Raw genomic sequence first — 23,414 nt, 5'->3', positions numbered from 1 at the left:
ACAAATAACAGCTTTTATTTTGTTTCCCGCGCCCTAGTGTACCATACCCCCACCCCCTGCCCATTCTTCATTTATTTTGTGGCGGTAGGTCAGTCCATCGAAAGACCCGAAACAAGAACCAAACTCAAATTTCAGTTCTAGCGGCCAGCAATTCTAAACACACACACGCAAAGTACGTGAGAATGCATGTGCACCCATACACTAAAACATGCTGGTGGCAAAACAGAACCAGACCTGAGAGAGTTCAAAAAATCTGAAAAAACATACAATCACATATTTTTGTCGAAACATATTGCGTGTGTACTAACACATGCAAAGATGTTCTCTCTGCGCTCTATCTCTCATGATGACGTCACTCTGGGGTACGGATAGCGCAAGTCGGTGTGTGACAATTTCGTTGTATGAACTGGCACATCTATATACTGTATGGTTAGTGGTGAAAGCCCGAACTTAGTCCACCTAAGCCCCCTCTATTTAACTACTTCAGGTAAAGGAAGGATTTCAAGGATTGGAAACCATATTGCTCAATTTTGATGTTCCGTTAAATATTGTTAGCTAGATAGAACATTTAGCCATGCCCACATTTTTGTATATGATTTCTACTTAACTGGCTTATTCTAATTACTTGCTTGTATTAGATTTCAATACACATTTGAAGATTAAATTTAATAGATTAATGAAATTGACAAAATATACCATTATTTACCGATATACCGTAAATACATCGTCCATTTTCATAATATACCGTAAAAATACCGATGAAAGCAATTTTGTAACCTTTTATTTGTCTCCTAATAATATAAAATATACAAAAAATTAAAATATCTTTACATATAGTCTATATAATATAAAAGTGATCATCGTTTACACTAATCGCTATATTCGCCATCGTCACTGTTAAATTCCTTGGATCAAATCATTTCGTTTTCTGGTTCACAAAATTTACCATCATCTCAAGATGTGAATAGATTGATGATATATCGATGTACATTATTTTATTGATAATATATTTGTTCGATAGGCGTGACGGATTCGGGACTTACATACCGTTAATTTTAAATTATCAATGGTCGATTTGTGATTGGTCCTTTACAGATACTATTTGCGGTTGCTTGCAAAATCCTTAAAGCCTCTTCTACTAAAAAGTTAACCATTAAAGATAACGTTTTAGAATCATATCGAGAGGAGTTCCACATCAGCTAAAGTATCCTGTATTAAGCGGATACGTTTGGTCCTGTATCCACCGGATAATGCCTGGGCGCCAATTTTCAGTTCAAAAGTTGCTCAAGTCAACCATTAAAATTTAATAAAATAGTTTAAATCGCACTAAAATCATTTACAATCAGAATCCTCCGGAAACCCTAACGAAAATTCATTTTTGTATAAGAAAAAAAGGAAATTATGAAATTAGCAATGTGTGTATGTCCAAACAAGAGCGTAGTGTATATGTAGATTTGAAAACAGTCTTGATTCAGTATGATATCACCAAGTTTCTGTACATTTTTGTCCAGGTTCTTGTGCCTCAGGTTCAATCAAACAAGTAGGTAGAAGTTTCAAATCTACTCGTTGATTATGTTCATTATATTGTTGTTCTATTGAATATGTCGTTTGTTCACTGTCGTTGCAGTCAAAAATTGGTAGTTTAAATCCCTTACAATTAGAATTTAGGTAATATTATGTTAAATAAATGCTAATCAACTGAAATCTCACAGCGGTGAAAATCTTTGCTCCAAAATGTGGTGCCAGAATGGCTCAGGCAACTTCCAAAAATCTCTTCATTAAAATAATGACTTGTACTTAGAGCGATTACATATTTATTGATTAGAGAATTTTTAAATTTAGTTTAAGAATTTAACGGACTGAGCATCAGAAGACCTGAATGGATAGAAAAGCAAAGCACCAGCATGTGGTCCTGGGAGTGCATGTTGGCAATTTGAGAACGGGTTAGCATATGAAAATATATCAAAATAAGCTCAAGCAAGGCTTGCATTGCCCGTCGCAAACGCATAAAAAAACGTGTGAATAAATTTTGTCTGACGTAAAAACCTTAAACCTTTTTTTAGTCAAAATAAAAGAAAAGCAAGGGCTATAAACCAGCCAATCTTGTAGAAAATGCATTCCTCAATGGCATACAACTATGTGGGCAGAGCTGGAAGTCTCAGTTAGCCAGCATTACTCAAAGGAATATACAAATTGAGGATAGGAACGACTACTAACATACGTTTTATTTGTTTGATCTTATTCGATAAAACCTTTTTTTAGACAAATTAAATAAAAGGCGCAATTAAATTTAGCATATCTTGTAAAAAATGTCTTTATATGTCGTATAAAATTATGTATTCAGGTACGGAAGTCCTAGCTAGCTAGTAATATTTCACGGAATATCAAAATCGAAGAATATGATTCTCCAATCCTTGACGGAGAACGATTAACCCATTGTAAACCAAGGCGACATTTAATATTCCACCGAAAATAATGAAAATTGAATAATTTAAACGCAGTTCAGGTGAAGGATATCGTGGGTTTTTCTTTAAGAATATCTTCAAGAGGCATTTACAACCAGTAATATTTTCCGCCATTTACCTAAGGTCGGTTTAAGTAGACGGGGCTTATTTCTGATAGTCTGTGACTTTGCAACCCTACCCGCGTTTGTATCGATTCAGGCGCTGCGTTGTTTTTCTGCAAATATTTTGAAAGAACGCGTTCAAATGCACCCGAAAATGGAGAAAACCCTGTGAAAGTCAACTGGATTGGTGAAAGTGCAACACTACTATGGAGATACCTATTCAGGTGGCCGTGCGCATCTGTCCTTACACCGAGCCTAGCGAAAACCGCAAGCCTGTCGCGGGGGCAGAGGCTGACGCGTCTGCATTTGGTAATGCGGAGGCGATAGCGGAGTCGTTTTCCGATTCGGAGGATAACAAAAATGACGCCTCCAACAGACAAAGGCCGGAGGAGTCGACAGATGCCAACGGGAACAGCGAGGGGGGCAGACAGCTGAAGAAGGAGACGCTGCCGACAGACAGCAATGGCAATGAGAATGGAACCATTGTGCCCTTGGGATCGGGATGCTGTGTGCAAGCCATCCCGATATCAGCATCCGCTCTGGGGCTTCCCAGCGCGCTGCCTGGCGGTAGGGCCCAAGACAGCATCGCGGCAGGCCTCATACAAGTGGGCGCACACACAGTGCCCGTCACACACGCTCTGGGCAGCGGTACCACCCAGAGTCAGCTATACTATCAGACGGTGTTTCCGCTGATCAGTCTGTTTCTGGAGGGATTCGATGCCTCGGTGGTGACTTACGGACAGCGGGGCCAGGGCAAGACCTACACGCTGTACGGGCCTGGCTTTGAGTGCGTTTATGGGGAAGCGGACCAGGGCGTGGTGCAGCGCTGTGTCCGCGACATCTTCGCCCACATCGCCGGACACTCAGGTGAGCTACCCATGAAACTGTCTGCGATCCATCGACGACTGTCACTCTATCCTGTCCACAGAGCGCACCTACGCCGTCAATGTTGGCTTCGTCGAGATCTGTGAGGGCGAGGTCTGTGACCTGCTGGACATGGGGAACGTCCATTGCCAGAGTGTGGAGGAAGTGTTCCGCTGGCTGCAGATTGGCCTGGCCACCAGGCAGCCGAAGTCGGCCCACAGCCTATTCACGCTCACGCTTGAGCAGCAGTGGGTGTCCAAGGAGGGACTCATCCAGCACCGCTTGTCCACCGCCAGCTTCTCGGATCTGTGCGCCACCGAGCGCTGGGGCGAGCCGCCGCCCGGCAATCCGCGTGATGCCGGTCTCCAGATGTTGGAGCTGGTGGTCAACACACTCACCGATCCCAGCATCATGTACGGAGTGAACGGCAACATTCCATATGGCCAGACCACCCTCACGACCCTGCTCAAGGACTCGTTCGGGGGCCGGGCCCAGACCCTGGTGATTTTGTGCGTCTCGCCGCAGGAACAGCACGTGGCGGAGACCCTGGGCAACCTGCAGTTCGCCTTCAAGGTCCAGTGCGTACGGAACTATGTCATTATGAACACATACTCCGACGACAATACGCCGATCTCTCCAGAAACAATGCCCAACGGCTCTTCCAATCCCGGTGCTGGACCCTTGGCCCAGGTAGCAGCCGGAGATAACTTCGGGCTCCAATTCGCGGCGAGTCAGTGGTTCAAGCTTGTGTCCAACGCAGAGGGACTGTTTGCCAAGTGAGATTGCTGCCAGTCTTTGGAAGAGCGGCTTTCTAAAGTTTCTTTGCCATCGTTTGTTCCAGATTGATGGCCTCCAACCTGATCAGTGAACTGGAGAAGGAGCAGATCGAGGAGTGGCTCTTTCTCAAGCAGGAGTGCGAGGAGTGCCTCAGCTCGACCGAGGCCATGCGCTCTCAAAAGCAGCTGGTGCCCATTCAGGAAGCTGAGGAGCCCGAGGAGTCGGTCAGCGAGCCCCCGAACTCCGACAATGACACGGACAATGAGTCGCAGCGTCCCGATCTGGCCGACAAGCTGGAGAGCCTAATGGAGGAGTTCCGCGCCAAGACCGATGCCCTCATTCAGAGCAAGCATGCCGAGTTCCTCACAAAGCATCCCAAGGCAGTCATGCAGAGCCAGGAGCGGGATAAAGAAAGCAAGCTGGATGCTCCGCCCGAGAAAGATAAGGAGAAGATTGAGGAACGAAAAACCAGCATTGCAGGCAAGTCCTTCGACAAAGTGGATTGATTCCCCTTAATCGGTGTCTAATCCCCAATCCAATCCTCCAATAGGTCGGCGGCGTAGCATTCAGCCAGGAGCCAGTCTCAGCACTGCGGAGCTAGCTCTGCTCAATCGCGTGGCCTTGCAGCAGCCAACGGCTCAGCCGCCGCCTCCAGTTTTGGACCCTGAATCGAGTATCGATCCCCTGGAGAGCTCCGCAGGCGAAGGGCTGCGGCAGGCGGCCATTGCCGCCGCTGCCGCCAATGCGCCCATCGAGCAGCTGCAGAAGAAACTGCGAAAGCTGCACGCTGAGATCGAGGGACGGCAGCGGCAGCTGAAGGAGATCGAGCAGACGATGCAGGTGAAGCAGAACATCATCAGTGAACTGGTGAAGAACAGCGACACGCGCAGCCATGCCAAGCAGCGGTTTCAGAAGAAGAAGGCCAAGCTGGAGGCCGAGTGCGATAAGGCCAAGAAGCATCTGGCCAAGGCCCTCATCCAGGGCAGGGAAAAGGGGGAGACCGAGCGCTGGTCAGCGATCATAGCCCACATCGAGCATCGGCTGGAAGACCTCAGCTCCATGAAGCACATTGCCGGCGAGAGTGGCCAAAAGCTGAAGAAGCTGCAGCAGTCCATGGCCGAGTCGCGCAAGCAGCAGGAAGAGCTGGAAAAGAAGATCCGAAAGGAGAGCAAGCTGCGCGATCAGCTCGAGACGGAGCTCGCCAAACTGAAGGAGTCACGCGACGGCGCCAGCGGCGGCAAGGAACTGGTGAAGCTAGACTCTCCGGAGCAGCAGGGCAGACAGCTGAAGGCAGTCCAGGCCCGGATCACTCACCTGAATCACATTCTCCGCGAGAAGTCGGACAACCTGGAGGAGTGTGCGGGCGGAGAGGGCCCGGCACCGGCCCAGCAGGAGAGCCTACGCCACGAGATCCGCAATCTGAGGGGCACCAGAGATTTGCTGCTGGACGAGCGCTGTCACTTGGACCGGAAGCTGAAACGGGACAAGATGCTGACTCAGCGCGAGGAGCGCAAGCTGCTCGAGTGCGACGAGGCCATTGAGGCCATCGATGCTGCAATCGAGTTCAAGAACGAGCTCATCTGCGGCCACAAGTCGATCGACACCAGTGACCGGCTGCAGCGGGAGAAAGGCGAGCAGATGCTGATGGCGCGCCTCAACAAGCTCTCACCGGAGGAGATGCGCACGCTGCTGTACAAGTACTTCAACAAAGTCATCGACCTGCGCGACTCCTCCCGAAAGCTGGAGCTGCAGCTGGTGCAGCTGGAGCGTGAACGGGACGCCTGGGAGTGGAAGGAGCGCGTCCTCTCCAATGCAGTCCGCCAGGCCCGGCTCGAGGGCGAGCGCAACGCGGTCCTGCTCCAGCGGCAGCACGAGATGAAGCTCACTCTGATGCTGCGCCACCTGGCCGAGGAGACCTCGGCCAGTTCAGCCAGCTATGGTGAGCGTGCCCTGGCCCCCGGCCATCAGACGAGCAGCGGCGACTTCGACTATGAGCTGGACTTCTACAAGGCGGCCGCCACCACCACCACCACGACCAACCACAAGGCTCTGGTCAAGCCACCCAAGTCCACGCCCAGCGGGGCCGCTTTGGAGAAGTACAAGGACAAGGAGCAAAGAGGGGCTGGGCGGAATATCTTTGCCAAGTTCCAGGTGCTCACACGGTACGCTTCCTCGGCAGCGTCAGCGGCGGCGGCCGGCTCTTGCAGTTCAACGGTGGACGAATCGACGGCACTGATTGAGTCAACTACCACCGCGACGGCAACGACGACGACCACAACAACCACCACGACCACGGGTGGCAAGAGCAAGGAAAGAGGCCTGCCCAACATACGGCAGGATCAGCTGAAGCGCCTGATGCCAGCGCCAACTGTCACGAAGGTGACGCGGCAGAAGAACAAGATCATCATCCAGGATGCCAGCAGACGGAACTAGAAGCGAATTTAAGGGTGTGTGTCAATGTGACTAACGATGAATCTCGTTGCCTAATATCTATATATATATATATATATTTCGATGCTTTCCTGTAATACTCAACTAATGTAATGTAATCTCAGAGTCGGATACGAGGACAGAGTGTCCTCCGGCTATGTACTGAACAAGTTACGTCCACAGTCATGACACAAAATAGACTTGACATGGTTCTCAGCACTGGACCGCATTTATTATATACATGAACACCATATACTCACATATAGCTAGCTATCCTCAAGAGATCTAGATCTAGAACTGAAAAGACTCGATCTGCTACTTAAAATACTCGCAAGACAAACCACCAGGAGGAGACCGGTAGACAGCAGACAGCAAATCTGACTTAAATTGTTGAACTAAGAACCACCTCGTTTTGAATTTCCTGTACATAGGCGAAGCAATGCTATTTTTATTACTCATTTAATTGATTTTGACCCAGCTTATGATTTTATTATGTTTAAGTCTACGTTTAAGCACTTTTGTGTCTTCCCCCAACTCTGATTGACTTTTGTTGGAACCCGAAATACTAAGCCCAAGTGTGAATCCCAAGCATTTAGCCTGTACCATTTACTATCCTATATGATAATACTAAGAACTAATACAAATAAGGTGTCCCTACGATAATATCTATTTAAATCTGTAAGAAAATCGTACCTTTTTGGTTGTGTTTAATTGTGTTTTGTTTTGTTTTAATGGAAATATTTCGATTTCTGTAAACATACTCATTCTTACATTGAGATTAAAGTACTTATCGTCTCTATCCACCTGGATAAACCGTATGGATAAGAATTAAATAAATATTAATTAATACAACAGACGCCCCGATTTTAAAAGATGCCTAATGAGAAACTATTGAAGGTGGGTGTAATGAAATTATAAGCTGCCTGCAACGAAACTATCAATATCTGCATGCTTTGAAATTCTTATAGGCTAGCTGCTATGAAACTCTTAAAAATGGACGGACGGGAACTTTTAAAGGTGACTGCTATGAAACTAAAAGCTTGGTGTCACGAAACTACACTCCGGTTGCTACAAAACTATCGAAAGTGACTTCTATGGTAGGTTTACGAATCAACTCCAGCAGTTTATCATTATCCACACAACGATAGTGGAATATCCACCGAAAAACCGACTTACGAAATCATAAAATAAATATAATATAAATTGAACCTTTCAAGTGTTATCAGTGGTAATTATTTTTTATGGATGAGAACGTTTCCGAAAGATCGTCTCCCAAAAAGCCAATAGCGGGAAATAAATACAAAAAAATACATATGTGGATGGATGTAATATACTGATATTGATGGATATATGTATATATAATGATACAAATAATAATAATATAATATATAGGATAATAAACTATGTATAATAACTATAACTAATTATTATTATTATTATTTATTTACATATATATTATTATTATTTATTTTAATACTAATACTAAAAAATATTTTCTAGCGTTCTAATCAATCATTTTTCTTTTTCGTTCATTATATCTTATCTATTCGAATCCATTCGAATGATACGATTATTACGTTAAAAGAAAGCAGTATGACCAGCGTCATCAAAAATACCACAGCTGTTGGAATTGTCACTTTATAGGGGGAGTTTTGGCGAGGGGTAACAGAAAATGTCCCAAAAATTTCCCATAACAATGGCCCCTTCCAAACAGCTGTGAAGATGACATCCACAACATCCACACCATCCACACAGCGGCGTCGAGAAATGGCCGGCTAGCATGATGCCACAGTCTTTTGTGGAACGTGAACTCGAACGAACGGTCGACCGGGGAGTAACGTTTTGTCGGAGTTTTTGCGCGAGCGTGTGTCTGTATTTCTGTGTATGCGTGTACGTTGTTTTGGCTACGGTTTATACGTGCGCCCACTCACACCCCCGCAAACCGGTCCAATCGGTGGTGGTTCCGTGTGCTTCAGACGCCCGCGTGTGTGTGTGTACTTTGGTATGCGTGCAGATTCTTCTTCTGCGCAAAAAGAGTGAATAATAGTATGCAAAAGCGATCAATCGACCAATCCGCCAATTAATTAACAATAAAAAGAGCAGAGCAAATCAAGTGCAATAGCAGCAGCAGCAGGAGCAGCAGGCGTCTCTGTTGTCTGTTTTTTGTGTGTGTGTGTGTGTGAGGCAGATCTTGGACAGAGTCGCCACCCCCGTGGATTAGTGGCACCCTGTTACCAATTTTGCTGCACCACTCTCACTGTGTTGTGTGTGTGTGTGAATAAACAATCAATTCTACAACAATTTCAACAATAAACGGTAAGAAAAGTATGCAATTTTCACCGCTGTCTGGCAACTTCTTCTTTGTGTGACTGCGTGTGTATGTATATTCTGACAGAGAGTGTGTGTGTGTGTGTGGGTGTATTTCCTGCCCACGCCCACCCAATAACGGTTGTCTGCCCCAAGGCATAGGAATAGCAAAGGAAATGAAGTTTTATGTCAAATTTGTTTGATTTTATTCCCAGCTTCCTATTGATTTTTCCCTGCAGATAGAATAGTTTTCCCGCTGCTACGAATGCAAAAAAATTGTTACTTTGTGCTCAAACGCACACACACGTACACACACTCATAGAACCTGGCCAAAAGGGTGTGCCAAAACCATTTGGGAGTGGATGTAGCAAAGCCCTAGCCCCAAGGAACCGACTGAAATTACAAAATTCGTCAAACTCTGGTCAATATTCATGCGAATTCGGGACATTTCGAATAAATTTTCATTTAGAAATTCCCTTCTAGAGAAAATCTATTCGCCTGTGTGAATTTTTCAGCGAATTTTTTTTTCTGCGCATGCGCTCTTTGCCTCTCCCAAAAGCAACTCTGCGGCTGGCTGTTGTGTTTGCAACCTGCTGCCTGCTGCTTGGGGTCCTTTGTCCTCTCTATCCTATCCCTCTGGCAGGTAGTTTTTCGTCCACTCCACAGAGCACTTTACATTTCGAGCATCTTTTAAGATCCTTCGCAGTTTCCCATCTGGCATACATATCTGCCGCATATCTGTGTGTGTGTGTGTGTGTGTGTGTGTATCTGCATCTGTGTGAGAGCAACCCCTGCTTAGGCCAGGCAGCTCTGAAATCCCATGCAGCTGCGGCTGCTGCTGCCTCCGCGCCTGTAGTTTCCGTTATTTGATTTCGCAAGTGTTGCGCCGCCTTCTTCGTTCTGCTCTCCTCTGCTCCTCTCCACCTTCTTCCTTCGCTGTCTGCCATTTCCTTTTGCTTCTTTTTCAGTTTTTCCCGACTTTATACCCTTCCAGATGAAGAGTATCTCTCATTATGGATGGCTTATGAAGGGCACTTACCTTTATATTTCATTGATACATCTCCATTTTCAGAACTGTGCATCATATCAAGGATAGTGCACAGTTTTCCACTCGTAGGGCACTGAAGGATTCGGTGATTCTTTTTTTTTTTTAATTTTTCTGTTGTCGTCTCGGCATCCTGTTGCTAGGCGGCGCTCGCCTTCTGTTTGGGCGGGCTGCCGCTGTCCACATGTGATGCAGATTCCAGATAGGACCCTGGTCGTCTACGATGGCTGGCTTTCACTCAAACTCATCTGGTGGCAACCCACGGATCGACTCCGATGCCAAATATTGATTTTGGCCTTCAGCTCTTCAGAACGGAACCCACGACACAAAAGGTTAAAGCGAACAAAAAGGCGATGAGGCACCAAATAAATACTCTCGTATTCCTTTTGTTCTTGCCTCTGTGGCACTTGACTCTCAATTGTGGGGCGCATTGCGGAAAGCCCTCGCAGCCGCGAATGGGTCACGGCGTGAGCTTGTGGCACAGCCACTGGGATTCTGTGGTATGGTATCTGGGAACTGGGCGAGTCGGAAACTGGAAACTGGACAATCGACAGTCAGTCCAGTCCTCTGCTGTCTGTGCGACCCTGCATTGGGCCACTGCACTTTGCCAGACAGTGGCCCCACATCCATACGCCCCATCCGCATACCCCCGGACCCATTTATTGGCTCGTCACCCCAATTTTAGTTGCAAATTCAGGCAGACGAGCAAAATAAAATGTACGAATGAGTAATGTAAAAAACACGAGTACATATACGAGTATGCTTGTGATTCGTTGATTTTACCACGCGATTACCCAAACGGATCTGCTCAGAGAAAGAGGGGTTGACTGGCTATATACTCGTGCTTCTATATACATATGTATGTTGTATGCATGTATGTATGGCTTATATATTGTAGATGGTTGCGACTGTTGACTGATTACCAGATGTTTTCTAAATGGCGAGATGGGAGCGTCTCTCGCAGGAAAAAGCTATCCCAGAGAGGAATGGAATGAGTCATTCGAATGATGCCTACACTGCGTCGTCTCGGAACAGAAACAATCTTTAGGCACATCCGTTCGCTTATGGGGAATTCGTACTCTGTCGGGGCTTCTAGGGTCGTATATGTAACTCTGTGGCTTTGTGGCGTGTTCTCAACCATGAAGAACCCTGCTTTGCATATTAGAAGCCAGATCGACACCCTCTGATAGCATCCCGAACACCCCCTAAAGTTCTACGAGCAGCTGCTCAACCCCTCTGCCCTCTCTACAAAGAATCCTCGTACTGCAGAAGTTTATTAAATCAATTGAAAAGCTAACATTTGCCGAGCATCCCTCGAACCGGCCACGTACGGAGTGGTTGGGTTTAGTACGCCTGCGCAACCCTCAGAGCACACAGAGGAACGGCATGTGTGTGTGTATGTGCACGCGTGTTTATCTGCCAGATACGTCTTCAATTGAAAGTAAAATAAGAATCTTAATTCATTGACTGCCTGTCCGCACAAATGCTGGAATTCTGGCATTCTGGAATGAGCTGAATGAATGAGGGAATCCACTTAAGCGTTAATTAAGCGCTAAAAAGCCGAGCAAATTGCTCTGGAATCTATTTCTACTGTGTAGATACATATGTGTATATCTGTCCATCTATCTGTGGCTATCTCTTGGATTAAAATGAGTGGAGGAGCTCGCTTCTATCCCAGGCAGGGCACCAGACAGCGCGGGGTAGACAAAACAACAGCAAGAAATGTGGAATCGTGACTTCCTGCCTGTCATAAAGTATATACGGATACGAATGCGCATTCGAATACGGGGGGAGAGACGCGTGACATTTTATGGCTAGCAGAAGGCACAAATATGAAGTTCGCGCCTCCCGATGCGATCGTCGTTGGAGTGTTTAGCCATTTGTGGTTTAATTAATGACGTTGCCGCGTTCCCACATCCACATCGCTGTCTTCTGTCGCATGCCTCTATTTCCAATGCATTTCGATTCCATTTGCTAATCGCTTTTGTATGGCTTTGTAAATACTTTAGCTAGCCACTGGAGCCGAGCGCATATCCATAGATACGTGTACCATTGAAGGGTATATACATATGTATCTCACAAGGGCATGACTCAGTTTCTACCCCTTTTGGGGACTGAGGTGCATTCAGGTGGGTGGACTGGACTCTGCCTTGGGGGATGGCCGTTCCCCTAATCAAATTACTTGCATTTCATTGGCAACGAACGAGCGGGCTCGGGCCTGAATGAAAATAAAATCAATAATTTAGTATCAAGAATTTAGTTAATATGAAATATTTCCGACAAAACCCATGAAATCTTTACTATTTTTTTGTTACTTTCAGATCAGTCCGATACGCGTCCACCACACAGGGAAGGAGACCACTCGCTGAGCGGAAATATGGCCAATACTATGGACATGCCCAACGAACGGCTCAAATGGCTAATGCTGTACGCAGCTGTTGCCCTCGTCGGTGAGTAATGCCTCCTTCTTTCTTCGTTTTGCTTGTGGACTCATTTTCCATTTCGATAAATGGAAAAAATGGATAAATAAATCTGTACACTGGCATATACTCGTATGAATCTAGCTGGAATCCGGAAACTGTAGAGGCTGTGCTCATTTCTTTGTTGCTTTGTGGCAGAGAAGGGATTGATTTAATAAATCTGGTATCGATACAGCGCGAACATATTTCAGATACCATTCTAAAAATAATAGAAACGGAGACAAATGGCACTGTGTCTCCGCTCTCCCATCATAAAAAAGCTACAGCTATTGGAGCGACTGGCATTCCTCTAATGAATCTAGTATCTAGTATCTAGTATCTAGGGCTTTTATTTTGTTTAAATTGTCGGCTTGTTTTCTCGGGAAATTCTTGGCTTTTACTCGCTTTGGTTTCAGTTTCGGTTTCATTCTGCATTCTGTTATCGCTGTTGACACATTCCCTGCTTTGTTGTTGCTGCTTGTGGATTTTCCCGAGCGTTTTCATGAATTTTTAATTACGTTTACTTAACATTTACATAGTCTTTTCCATTTCGTCTCCATTGGAGCGGCCCTTTGGGACACATGCAGTATTTACCCGCTTCTCTCTGTGGATTGTATCTTGTGCATGTGGTTTGTGCCGGCGGGCCGCCGGGAAATCATGCTGCGACGGAACCACGGGGCGGTAGGTAGAAGGTAAAGGGGGGAGGGGGCCATGAGTGGGCCAGTCATGAGGCTGGGTGCAAGGCAAGATGTGTGCCGTGTACCCATGGAAACCACAATTATCCCAGATATAACATAACCCTCCTCTGAATGGATTTATCTTCAACTGAAAATACCATTCGTTCTTCGGAACAAGTCTGCCCTTTGTATGAACAATTAGAGATTAAAGAAGAATAAATACAATAACATAAATATGAGTAACCGATCACTTTGAAATTATTCATTCCTTTTGGTATTTCCTCAAAGGTATTCATTGTTCAGTTCTATGTTTACCCAATTTTTTGTATGGAAACCAAATTAGAAGGCCTTACATACATACATATAAGGGTTATCAGAGGCACCAATTTAGGGGCTTGTGCCTTATACAGAGAACACTTTGAGCAATGCCGTAGGCGCCCCCATAAATGAATTATAAATTCCATATTCATGATTCCTTTCAAATTTGCATCAAATGTAAAGCACTCAGCATTTACATCGAACCACGTGACGTATGCGTGATTTTATACTAAAATATCAACAAATCAATGCTCAAAATAAGGCAAATAAAATACCTTAAATTTATAAATTAAATAAATGACTTTATGTCCTGTGGTGTTTAAGTAAAAAAAAAAATACATAAAGATACAGATATTTTTTAACGTTCATTGCGTGACTTGGGATGCGTTCGGAATACCAAAGCAAGGCAACAGAAATTGAAATGGAGGTAAAGAGAGCTTTCGGCCCAAAATGAAGCCTTGATTGCAGGAGATTCAGTACTTATAAATTATACGCTACATAATGAGGAACGATTTTATGGAAATTATGCAAAAGCTCAGGCAATGAGATATCTGTAAGATACAAAAGCTTTTGAGGCCTCCGCCGGCCTGGTCTTACGTCTTGATTGTGCCGGGTCATCATTCAATTGAAATTGATTAAAAACAATTTTGCGCCAATTTTTATTGCTTTTATTATTATTATTGTATGAATTATTATGATGCGAGCATGTCCATGGGTATTTATTTATTGAATGAGTACGAGTACGAGTTCGAGTACGAGTGTGTATGTTCCGGCATAGTATACTCTAATAAATACGCGTACACTCGTGTGTAATTCCTGTAAAGACCTAAACATTAAATTGGATTTATTATTGTTTGGGAAAGCTGAAATGTTATGTTTGTGCCTTTGTTTTTGTGCCGTCTGTCGTCTGCTGCTGCAGTGGCAGTTCCAACGCATTTAATTTGCGATTTCATTCAATTCAATTGAAATTCAAGCAGCGCGAACATACACACACACGGGAAACATTGTAATGGAGATCAAAGCAGAAAGAAAGAAAGTTCGACGAATGGATACCCTTGCAGGTCATAACCATGGCAGAAATAAGATAAAGTCTGCTATATGCTACATACGATATATATTGTGTAAGATGGTAACAACAACAACAAGAAAAGGCCCCTAACAACATCAGTGAGTCGCGTTATGCACACGCAATGTATGTTGTTTTTTCAATTCATGGCTGAAATTGGGAGTAAGGACGGGCTCCACCGCGCATAAAGTCTCTGGGCAAGAAAAAAGGCCCTCTTGAAGGGTACAATAGAAAAGATAGACAGGAAACAAACAATTGAAGTCCGTGTGTGCGAATCCAATGGAATAGATGGGACTGATGGATTTTTGTGATAGTAAAAGCTCTATTGCCAGCAAAAAGCTTTTGGTTCTGCCTCGGCTGCTACGAAAGATTCCACTGCTCGGCTGCATCTTTGGATTGGACTGCATGCCGCACTGATAAGAGCAGAGATCTCTTAGAGGGTAGGCCATGCCACTTATCAACTGGGTCACTTCACGCTCCACGTTATCGTTGGCATCTCTCCTTCAGAGATTAAGAAATGGAAGAGCACTCGTAAACATGACAGAGATCACTGGGGAGAGATCACTGAACCAGACCCCATCCCCATTCCAGGGAGAAGACTATTTCCGTTTCGAAGAGAAGGGGACTGGAAGAAAGGAGCCGAAATCAGACGATGGAATGGAGAAGAGGCATGCGTATAATTACAAATGATTGATGTGCCCCAGTCGTCCCCCCTCTGGACACTTTCTAGCCCCACTCTCCCTCCTCCTTCTACATCTTCTGCTCCTCCTGCTCCCATGTGTTATGATACCTCGACGATTGAGGCACATCACACACGCAGCAACACAGACAGAACAGACCTGAAGGAGGGGGCCAGACAGGCACAAGAAAAGCCGCAGCTGTGGATGGTTCAATAGAATTTTGCTCCCCTCCATCTAATGGGCTCTCTCTGAGCGTATTATTATTAGTTGTAGAGCCACACGAATGCCTCTTCAGATCCAGGGATGACGTCATCATGCAGGCGCAATTTTCTATTTTATGAGCCACTGCAGCCTACTTTTCCATTTGCCATTTACAATTTACAATACTCGCAAGTTCAAAAGTTGTTTGTCAACTTCTATGGCCTATGCTGTGCGTCTGGATTGGATAATTGTGTAAATAATTGCCATATAATGAAGCTGAAAATTGGCAACATACCAGTGTCGTGGCATGCAGCAGCTCTCGAAAAGAAACGCTGTAATCTACTTCAAAAGAATCGCGCGCTGCGCTCTCTTTTTCTCTAAGTTCTTTACAAATCCACACGAAAGACATGACAGCCCCAAGAGGCACCACTAAAAGCATTTGTCATGCATTCGGTGGCTCATTAAGTGCTTATGGAAGAAACAGAACTCGGAAATATCTGTGAACATATATGTATATAGAAAGTATTATGTTAACTCAAAATATTTTACGAGCTGGCTGCAAGTCTCTAAACTTGTGGGATTTTTTTTGGTGAAAAGAAACTTAAGTGGGTGCAACATTTAGTAGCTAAAAAACACTCATTTTCATGGACTCGAAATAACGGCAACGTTGCTTTCCACCCTCCCTGAACCCTTCGCAATCACTCCTCACTCTCTCTGCCACCTCTCTCTCACTCTCTCTCTCTCTTTGTCTCTGCCTCGTTTTCGTCACCCTCCTTAGAGCAGAGAAGGAAAACTTGTGAAAAATGAAAAATGTTTTGTTCACTAAAGATTTGCTCCACATCTTGGGGTTATGCACTTTTTGATTTAAAAGACAGCCAGAGAGAAGGAGTGAGAGTACACCCTATACCCTATACTGTAATAACTAAAAGCACGCTGTCGACGGGCACGAATCTCCTCTCTGCTGCCCTCTCTGCCTCTCTCTTTGCCTCTGTGTGTCCCTCATCACTCTGGGTGTAAAAATATTATTATACTTACTAATGTCTCTGCCTGCGCTCGGAAAACGGATTTGGAGCGAGCAGGGCGCTGTTGCCGCATTTCACTCCCAGCCAGAGTCCCTGGAACGCAAGGGACTCCCTTGATGCTCGCAATGCGACGGGCAAGGGATGGATGGATAGATGGATGGTTTTTGTGGCACGGTTGTTTCTACCGTTTCGTGCTAGATATTAAGTGCCAGAGCTTGACCTTTTCTTCAAATTGTTGTGATTTCAGGTTAATTTTTGCTGTGGCTCATTTATAAATACATATATCCACATTTTAATGAAAATATATGTTCCGTTAAATTGAAAACTCTTTTATCTTCCAAATACAAGACAGAGAAATCTCGAAAATCAGTCCGATTTGGTGGAAGAGTTGGCGGGAAGAGGGGAAAAGATTAACATCGTTTTGGCGCCCCCTAAAAATGGAATCAAGCCATCATAATAATTTGTAAAATATGTTGATTATTGCCTCACCCATCTACCAATTCTTGTCGTTTCTCCTCCGTTCCTCCGTTCGAGCCGAACTCGAACCGAACCCCAATTCCAGAATGAGGCGACACTTATCAGGCAGAGACATCATCTACGACAAGGTATGGATGTGTACGTCCAGGCACGTTGTCTCCTCTGCACTCCTCTTCTCTCCACACCATCTCCCTCCCCATCAGTACCTTTATGCTTTTTTTTCCTGCCTGAGTCACGTTTCGTTTTTTTCGGGGGCTGCCAACTTGTCCATCGTGCTTGTATCATTTGCATCTCCACAATCTGCAGGCTACAACAAAAATGACTCAAAGTTCCATTGTGGAACTACGAGTAAATGTACAATACTTACATATACGAGTATGTAGGTATTTTTTAAACAAGTATTTTTTTACGTCTGGCTTAATTAATGCGCCGGCGACGGCGACGGTGGCGGTGGCGGTGACGACGTCAACTCGATTTAATATGCAAAGCGCGTATGCTTGTTTTGATCTTCTTCATCCTCGTTCTTCCTTCTTGTGTCTCCTCCTTTTTCTTTGTCTCCCACTGTCGCTGTCGTGGCCCGGGCTCCTTGGATCGCTCTCTCACAAATGCATTCCCTTGCATGACGGAGATTGTGCACGTGTTGTCGCTGTGTGCTCGCCCGTCTTTCGCTCTTCTTCTTCCTCCTTCCTCTGCTTTTGCCAGCCTCACTGTCGTTGTACAACGCTTTCAATTATACAACAAATCCACCCTCAAGTCTCTCGTTTTTTCTCCTCCTGTCACCCACATTTGAGTCGACGCCTCTCTCTCCGTGAGGCTCTGGAAAGAGCAGGTCAGGCACAGTGGAATGGAAAGCTTAGAACATGCTTTATCTCTCGCTGCTCTACATTCTATTGTCGTATTTGCAGAGTGTCTCGCAATGTCTGTCAAATCATCATCACCATCGCGTCAGCAGCTACTCCCCCTCTGAACCCCACGTGGTCCGTGCTGCTCCACTTTTGTCTCCTGCCTTTCTCTGTCTCTCTCTTTCTCCCTCACGTGTTGTCTCTGGCTGCGGTTTGTTGCGGTTGTTCTGCCTGTTGTTTTCACCTTCTGTCAGCAGCGTGGCAGCTCCCTCTGACATCTTGTGTCCACGCAGAGGTGGACAGGTTGCGTTGCGTGGTGTCTGCCGCTCCACCGACTTGCAGCTTGCGGTAATTGAGTGTCTGGACTGTTAGCGGAGTGCGTGGGCAGGGCGACTGCAATTATCTGTGTCACGCATTACCTAATTATTCGTTGCACCCGGTGCTTGTGGTTGGCATAGAGGAGCGAGATATAGCTATGTGGTATTTACAACGCTCAATCGATCATCAGAAAATCATTCTCAACGGATAGGTATTGCACACAATTTGAGAGGACGTTTCGGGGTATGTAGCGGGTCTCGAATTGTCCATATATCGACAATAACGTTCTAACTTGCTTTTTCATTTAGCCCAGTAATTGGCCATATTTCGTGGACTTAACTGTGTGTGGGTAAACGCCACACGATTCGCATGAATGAGTGTGGGTACCGTACCGCTGACATTGAGATACCTGTTCTCCGTCCGCCGGCTCTCTCGAACAGCTGTCGGACTGGTTTCTTTCTGAGCCTCAGGGCAGATGTTTCTTCCACTGGAATGAAATTCTATCGAAATGGTTGAGATTCATTGCATGCAACACCACACACCAAAATGTTCTCTTCCTACTATACTATGTATATGGAATGGGATTGTTTGGGGATTGGCTGGACATCCCCATATGGTCGGTTGTCGTCGTCGTGCGTGTGTTTATATTCCGACCTCGATGACAAGAGTGCGTGATGGGAGGCGTTCTGTTGGGTGGGGCCCTATCATGCGTGTGTATGCCTATTGAACTCTTATTCCCTTTGTTTTTGTTTGGACGGAAGTTATTAATTTCCAATTTCCCTCTTCATGAGGTGCTAAGGGTTTGTAATACAAATACATTCGTCTGGAAATGGGTTAATTAATGGAACGGAAGCAGGTCGAAAGAAGAGATGGAACATTGTGTTCGATCGTGAACCGTAAACCCCTTCGGTGGGTGTCGTGTCGCATTATTTCCAATTCCAAGTTCAATATTTGTTTACTTTTCTTGAGCTTTCGACGTCGTAATTTGACACCTCTGGAATCGCGTGTTACTTCATTTCTTCGTCCCCCTTTTGTTTTTGTTTCTAGTATTAGTCATTCCCCTGACAAAGCTTATTCTACTGCTCTCTCTCACTCTTCTGTGGCTTTGCCAGTTTGTTTATTTGCTCCTCGTTGTGGCTACTGTGTGTTGCCCCAAGACAAGTGTTAAACATTTGAGAGCCACCCGACTTGAGGCTGAGTCACTCCCAGATCCGCAGGCTTTTTTTATGAAGTGCATAATGTGACCTTAGTTGGAATCAACAATCATCATCATCATCGTCTTGTGCAAATTGCCTGCATAAGTGGAAAATTACGCGATAAATTCAGAAAACATAGTTTTGAGTGCTTCACTAAGCCGCGCAGAGCAGAGCACTGCAGAGCGGAGAGCTTTTCTGTCTCCAAGTTTTGCTTTGCTTTTGCCTTTTGCTTCATTTAGCTTTGTTCACTGTTAAATGCCGGCTACTTGCTTGCCTCTTGAACCGGTTTCGTTCTGCGAATTTTGTTGTTGGTTTTAGGAAAGCTTCAAACTTTTGACATAAAAAAGCATAACAGACAGCACCTGCTGCTATGGCACTGGGGGGAAGCTGCAGAAGACAAAAGGAAACGCAGAATAAACAGAAGAGGCAGGTGCAATCCGAAAATCTGGTTGAAATGAAAGACCAATTGGACAGCACGAACTCTTCAACAAGTGGAAGCAGAGACGAAGCAAAGCCAAGAAGAGAAGAAAAGGCAATAAATATATTCCAGAAAGAGCAAAGAGCAAATAAATATATTACGACTTTACGGTGGTGGAGAGTAAAAGGGAATGCAATTTCGTTCAAATTGGAATGGAAACCAAGATGAAGAAAGAAGGAGCGATAACGGATGGTGAATCTTCACTTCCCCCCTCCCTAAATCCTTCTTCTCCTCTGCTTATCTCCCCCTCTGCCGATCGATCTGTCGATATGGTTGTAAGAACAGCTGCAAAATATTATTTTGAATTGCGTGTTTTACTGTTTCCGCACATTCGTTCTCTCCTTCCTTTCGCGCACATCTTTTTGCACGCCTGCTCGCTCCCTCGCTCCCGTATGGCAAGCACATGTTGAATCTAATATGAGACTGTATGTGTGCCTGTGTATGCAGAGCCATTTAAAGTACAGTGGGTCTTAGAGTTCAAGAAAAACTGACCTTGGAGCTGGGACACTATTCATGTTCCGTATTAAATGTTTGAAAGGAGATTTTATGAAATTTAAATTACACTTCCTGCCATCCTCCAAACCACAAATTTGGTAAACGACCACTCAACGCAACGAACGCCTCGAAGCGAAATTAGTTGGAATTTTTAATGCGTGCGCCATGGAACACGCACCACCCGAAAAAGTCAACGAATTGATTAGTTTTCATTTCAGTCTATAAAATTTCATGGGCCAGGAATGGGGGCGGGATTCAATAGCTGGAATTTGTGGAATTAGAGGAATATTTAATCTTCTTCGGACAGTACTGTTCGAATGATTGCCCATTAAGCTGGGAGGGAATGTCTTTTGCTGTAAGACCATGCCGGCAACAAATTCTCTTTGGTGAATAGTTTTCATAAGCCTGAAATATCTCTAGAGCCGACAAATTTCAGACTCACGCCTCAAGAATTGCATCGAAATTTTGAATGGGGAAATGGGGGAATGGGGGAATGGGGGACTGGCACAAAGGATAGACAGATGTGGACGTGAATATGAAATCGGTTGGCAGTGCAACAGTGACAGCAGGAACAGCAGGGACACCAGAGAAGGGGCAGAGAGTGGTCTGAAAAAGTGTCAACGAACGATTTTCGCCTGGTGCCTGCCTGGGCCTTTTGTCTGCCAGCACAAGTTGTTTCTGGCCTGTAAAAGTAAAAAATAAAATAAAACAGCTTTTGTTGTCCGCACTCGGTTCCCGCTCGGGGGAGTCGCTGATCCGTGGCACTCAATTGTCAAACAGCAAAGGTGGAAACAATAGACAAACTGTTGACATGGACATGGCTATGAATACAGAGAGACCCTGCAGAGAGTACTCGTGCTTCTCCCTTCAATGCACTTCCGTTGCGGAAGTTCTATGCTATGCTACTATTCTGCTTGTATTTCTAGTGACTCCAACTAATTTGTGTTGTTTCTCTCTCTCTTTACTCACCACAGCTTGTGGCAGTCAGACTTTGGCTGCCAATCCACCAGATGCCGACCAGAAGGGACCCGTCTTCCTCAAAGAGCCCACCAACCGCATTGACTTCTCCAACTCCACCGGCGCCGAGATCGAGTGCAAGGCCAGCGGCAACCCCATGCCCGAGATTATCTGGATACGCAGCGATGGCACTGCCGTGGGCGATGTTCCCGGACTGCGCCAGATCTCATCCGACGGCAAGCTGGTCTTCCCGCCCTTCCGTGCTGAGGACTACCGCCAGGAGGTGCACGCCCAGGTCTACGCCTGCCTGGCCCGCAATCAGTTCGGATCCATTATATCGCGGGATGTCCATGTGCGAGCCGGTAAGTTGAGCGGATTCTTGCTTAAGCGGAGGGCAGTGCAAGGGGGGAACAGTCGGATGTTGGTCGAGATTAATTTCCAGAGGAAATGCTAATAAAATAGTACCAATAAAACAGTTAGAGATCCGGCAGAGGCTGAAAATTTATACAAAATATAACAGATACACTCAGAGAAAAATGACATGGTAAAAATAACCACACGAATGTTAAAAATAAATCTTCGGTGAAAGGAAATAGAATCCAGTTTGATTTAAAGATAAACGTCGTTAAAAGTATTTAAATTTCGACCCATACTTAAATATATTAAATTTTTACGAAATATATTTAATTTAAATATGACATATGTATGTATATTTAAATTAAAATTTAGTTTCTTGGCAGATCTATATTTTTAATCTGATTAAATATGATATTAAATCTAATCTTAAAGTTTAAAATATCTGCGCTTTTTTCTCTGGGTGTTAAAGTTAAAAGTGTAACATTTTTAGATATTTATTTCAAGAAAACCCAACTCTGAAACTTGCACTTCCCTCGGCTTAACATTTCTACTCAAATTTTCAGCTAAATCCCATCTATGCGATGATCGATCAACGTTGGCCTTCGTTTCATTCCGCTTTGACCTCCCGCCACCTCTCGACGTTGGGATGTTTTTCTTCCACTGTTTGCAGTTATCGGCTATTAAAGACGAATTTTCCACGCGCTTTCATTTTCACGCACACACACACGCGCGTATACTTTTCTTTACTGAGTTTTCGCAATGCTCATTGGAATTTAATGCAAGTTGGCATTTTCACTTTAATCGGTTTGCCGTTTCGCTTCATCTCTCTTCCTGTCTTCCTGTCTTTCTGTCAGTCAGGCCGCCGCCACTCGAAGTGTTTTGTTGGCAACTGTACTTACCATTTGACAGCTCAGCTCCCTCTCTTCATGTCATCGCCTGGTGATGCAATTGTCACTTGCCGACCCACAGCTCCGGCTGTGTGTGTGGGATCGAGTGGTGGTTTATCGAGTTATAGGGCCAGACGGACACGTCCCTTGGCTCTATGGCTACTTCCGCTGCTATGGAGCTGGGCCTAAATGGGCCAGACTTGATTATATTTTAGCTAATTATGCTGGAATCATGCTGCAGAGGAGCATAGCCGTCGCTTACACATCGCTCCATCGGCTGACGTGTTCCCTGGCAATTAGCCAGCCAGCACACCTGAACGGACGGAACGGAACTCCCTTGGCGACCTCTCTCGCCTGACATCATTATTGTCGTTTGCTTTCGCTTGCTATTAACCAGGGGAATTTATCATTTTATGCTTATGAGAGCCGTGTAGATAGCCAGCCCTGTGCTTGTTGGCCAGAATGAAATATGGCTTCGCCCAGTAGCCAGTGTGAAGGCTGGCACACAGAAAACTTTGCTTAATTGAAATTAACTTGGCCTGTCGGGCGGCTTAAGAGTGATTATGATAGTTTCGGGGTTTTCATTTAATGAGTTTCCAACCAAGAAAAACAACAAAAATAACAGGCAATCAAGCCAAACCACTTCCAGGAATAGGGTGCCTAAACTTTGTCAAGGTTAAGTCCGTCCAGGGCTTAGATTGAGACCGTGGGACTCCGAGAGCATACACTTATTCATCGTGATTGCACCTACTCCTTTCGTCCTTTCGTCCAATGCAGTGGTTGCCCAGTACTACGAGGCGGATGTGAACAAGGAGCATGTGATCAGGGGAAATGCGGCGGTTATCAAGTGCCTGATACCCTCGTTCGTGGCCGATTTTGTTGAGGTGGTGTCCTGGCATGCCGACGAGGAGGAGAGCTACTTTCCCGGCACAGAATACGGTGCGGGATACGAATTGGGATTATTCCCCTAGCGATAGAATAGTTTTTGGTCTACT

The 23,414-nt window shown here is 45.2% G+C and overlaps 2 protein-coding genes and 1 long non-coding RNA gene across 52 annotated transcripts in view; 2 read left to right on the top strand and 1 right to left on the bottom strand.

The window, feature by feature from the left end:
* Window positions 1–2,596: 2,596 nt before the first annotated feature.
* cos (kinesin-like protein costa) lies at window positions 2,597–7,348 on the top strand. The gene is made up of 4 exons (XM_001360172.4): window positions 2,597–3,433; window positions 3,495–4,206; window positions 4,272–4,687; window positions 4,758–7,348. The coding sequence occupies exons 1-4, from the start codon at window positions 2,773–2,775 to the stop codon at window positions 6,638–6,640; spliced, it is 3,672 nt and encodes a 1,223-aa protein (XP_001360209.3). The 5' UTR covers window positions 2,597–2,772; the 3' UTR covers window positions 6,641–7,348.
* Window positions 7,349–8,393: 1,045 nt separating this feature from the next.
* Dscam1 (Down syndrome cell adhesion molecule 1) overlaps window positions 8,394–23,414 on the top strand; it is a 62,856-nt gene continuing 47,835 nt past the window's right edge. For 45 of the 50 annotated variants that reach the window (XM_033378846.1, XM_033378844.1, XM_033378837.1 and 42 more), the window contains exons 1-3: window positions 8,394–8,953; window positions 12,311–12,439; window positions 21,193–21,537. In XM_033378846.1, coding sequence (XP_033234737.1) covers window positions 12,367–12,439; window positions 21,193–21,537 — 418 coding nt within the window. In that variant the 5' untranslated portion in view covers window positions 8,394–8,953; window positions 12,311–12,366. Of the gene's footprint in view, window positions 8,954–12,310; window positions 12,440–21,192; window positions 21,538–23,196; window positions 23,359–23,414 lie in introns of all 50 variants that reach the window. The other 5 variants (XM_033378860.1, XM_033378847.1, XM_033378858.1 and 2 more) reach the window with 1 other exon arrangement.
* Window positions 16,672–19,918, bottom strand: LOC117183760 (uncharacterized). The gene is made up of 3 exons (XR_004468922.1): window positions 17,257–19,918; window positions 16,902–17,196; window positions 16,672–16,843 (listed from the first exon to the last, which is right to left on the bottom strand). It is a non-coding gene; the product is annotated as an uncharacterized lncRNA (long non-coding RNA).

This window comes from Drosophila pseudoobscura, chromosome 3 (assembly GCF_009870125.1).
Source record: "Drosophila pseudoobscura strain MV-25-SWS-2005 chromosome 3, UCI_Dpse_MV25, whole genome shotgun sequence".
NCBI classification, from domain to species: domain Eukaryota; kingdom Metazoa; phylum Arthropoda; class Insecta; order Diptera; family Drosophilidae; genus Drosophila; species Drosophila pseudoobscura.
This window is presented reverse-complemented; position numbering and strand designations above follow the sequence as displayed.

Coding starts and splice junctions, on each gene's coding strand:
- cos (XM_001360172.4), top strand. CDS start 2,773: ATGGAGATACCTATTCAGGTGGCCGTGCGCATCTGTCCTTACACCGAG. Junction 4,207..4,271: donor GCAGAGGGACTGTTTGCCAA/GTGAGATTGCTG, acceptor CGTTTGTTCCAG/ATTGATGGCCTCCAACCTGA. Junction 4,688..4,757: donor ACGAAAAACCAGCATTGCAG/GCAAGTCCTTCG, acceptor ATCCTCCAATAG/GTCGGCGGCGTAGCATTCAG.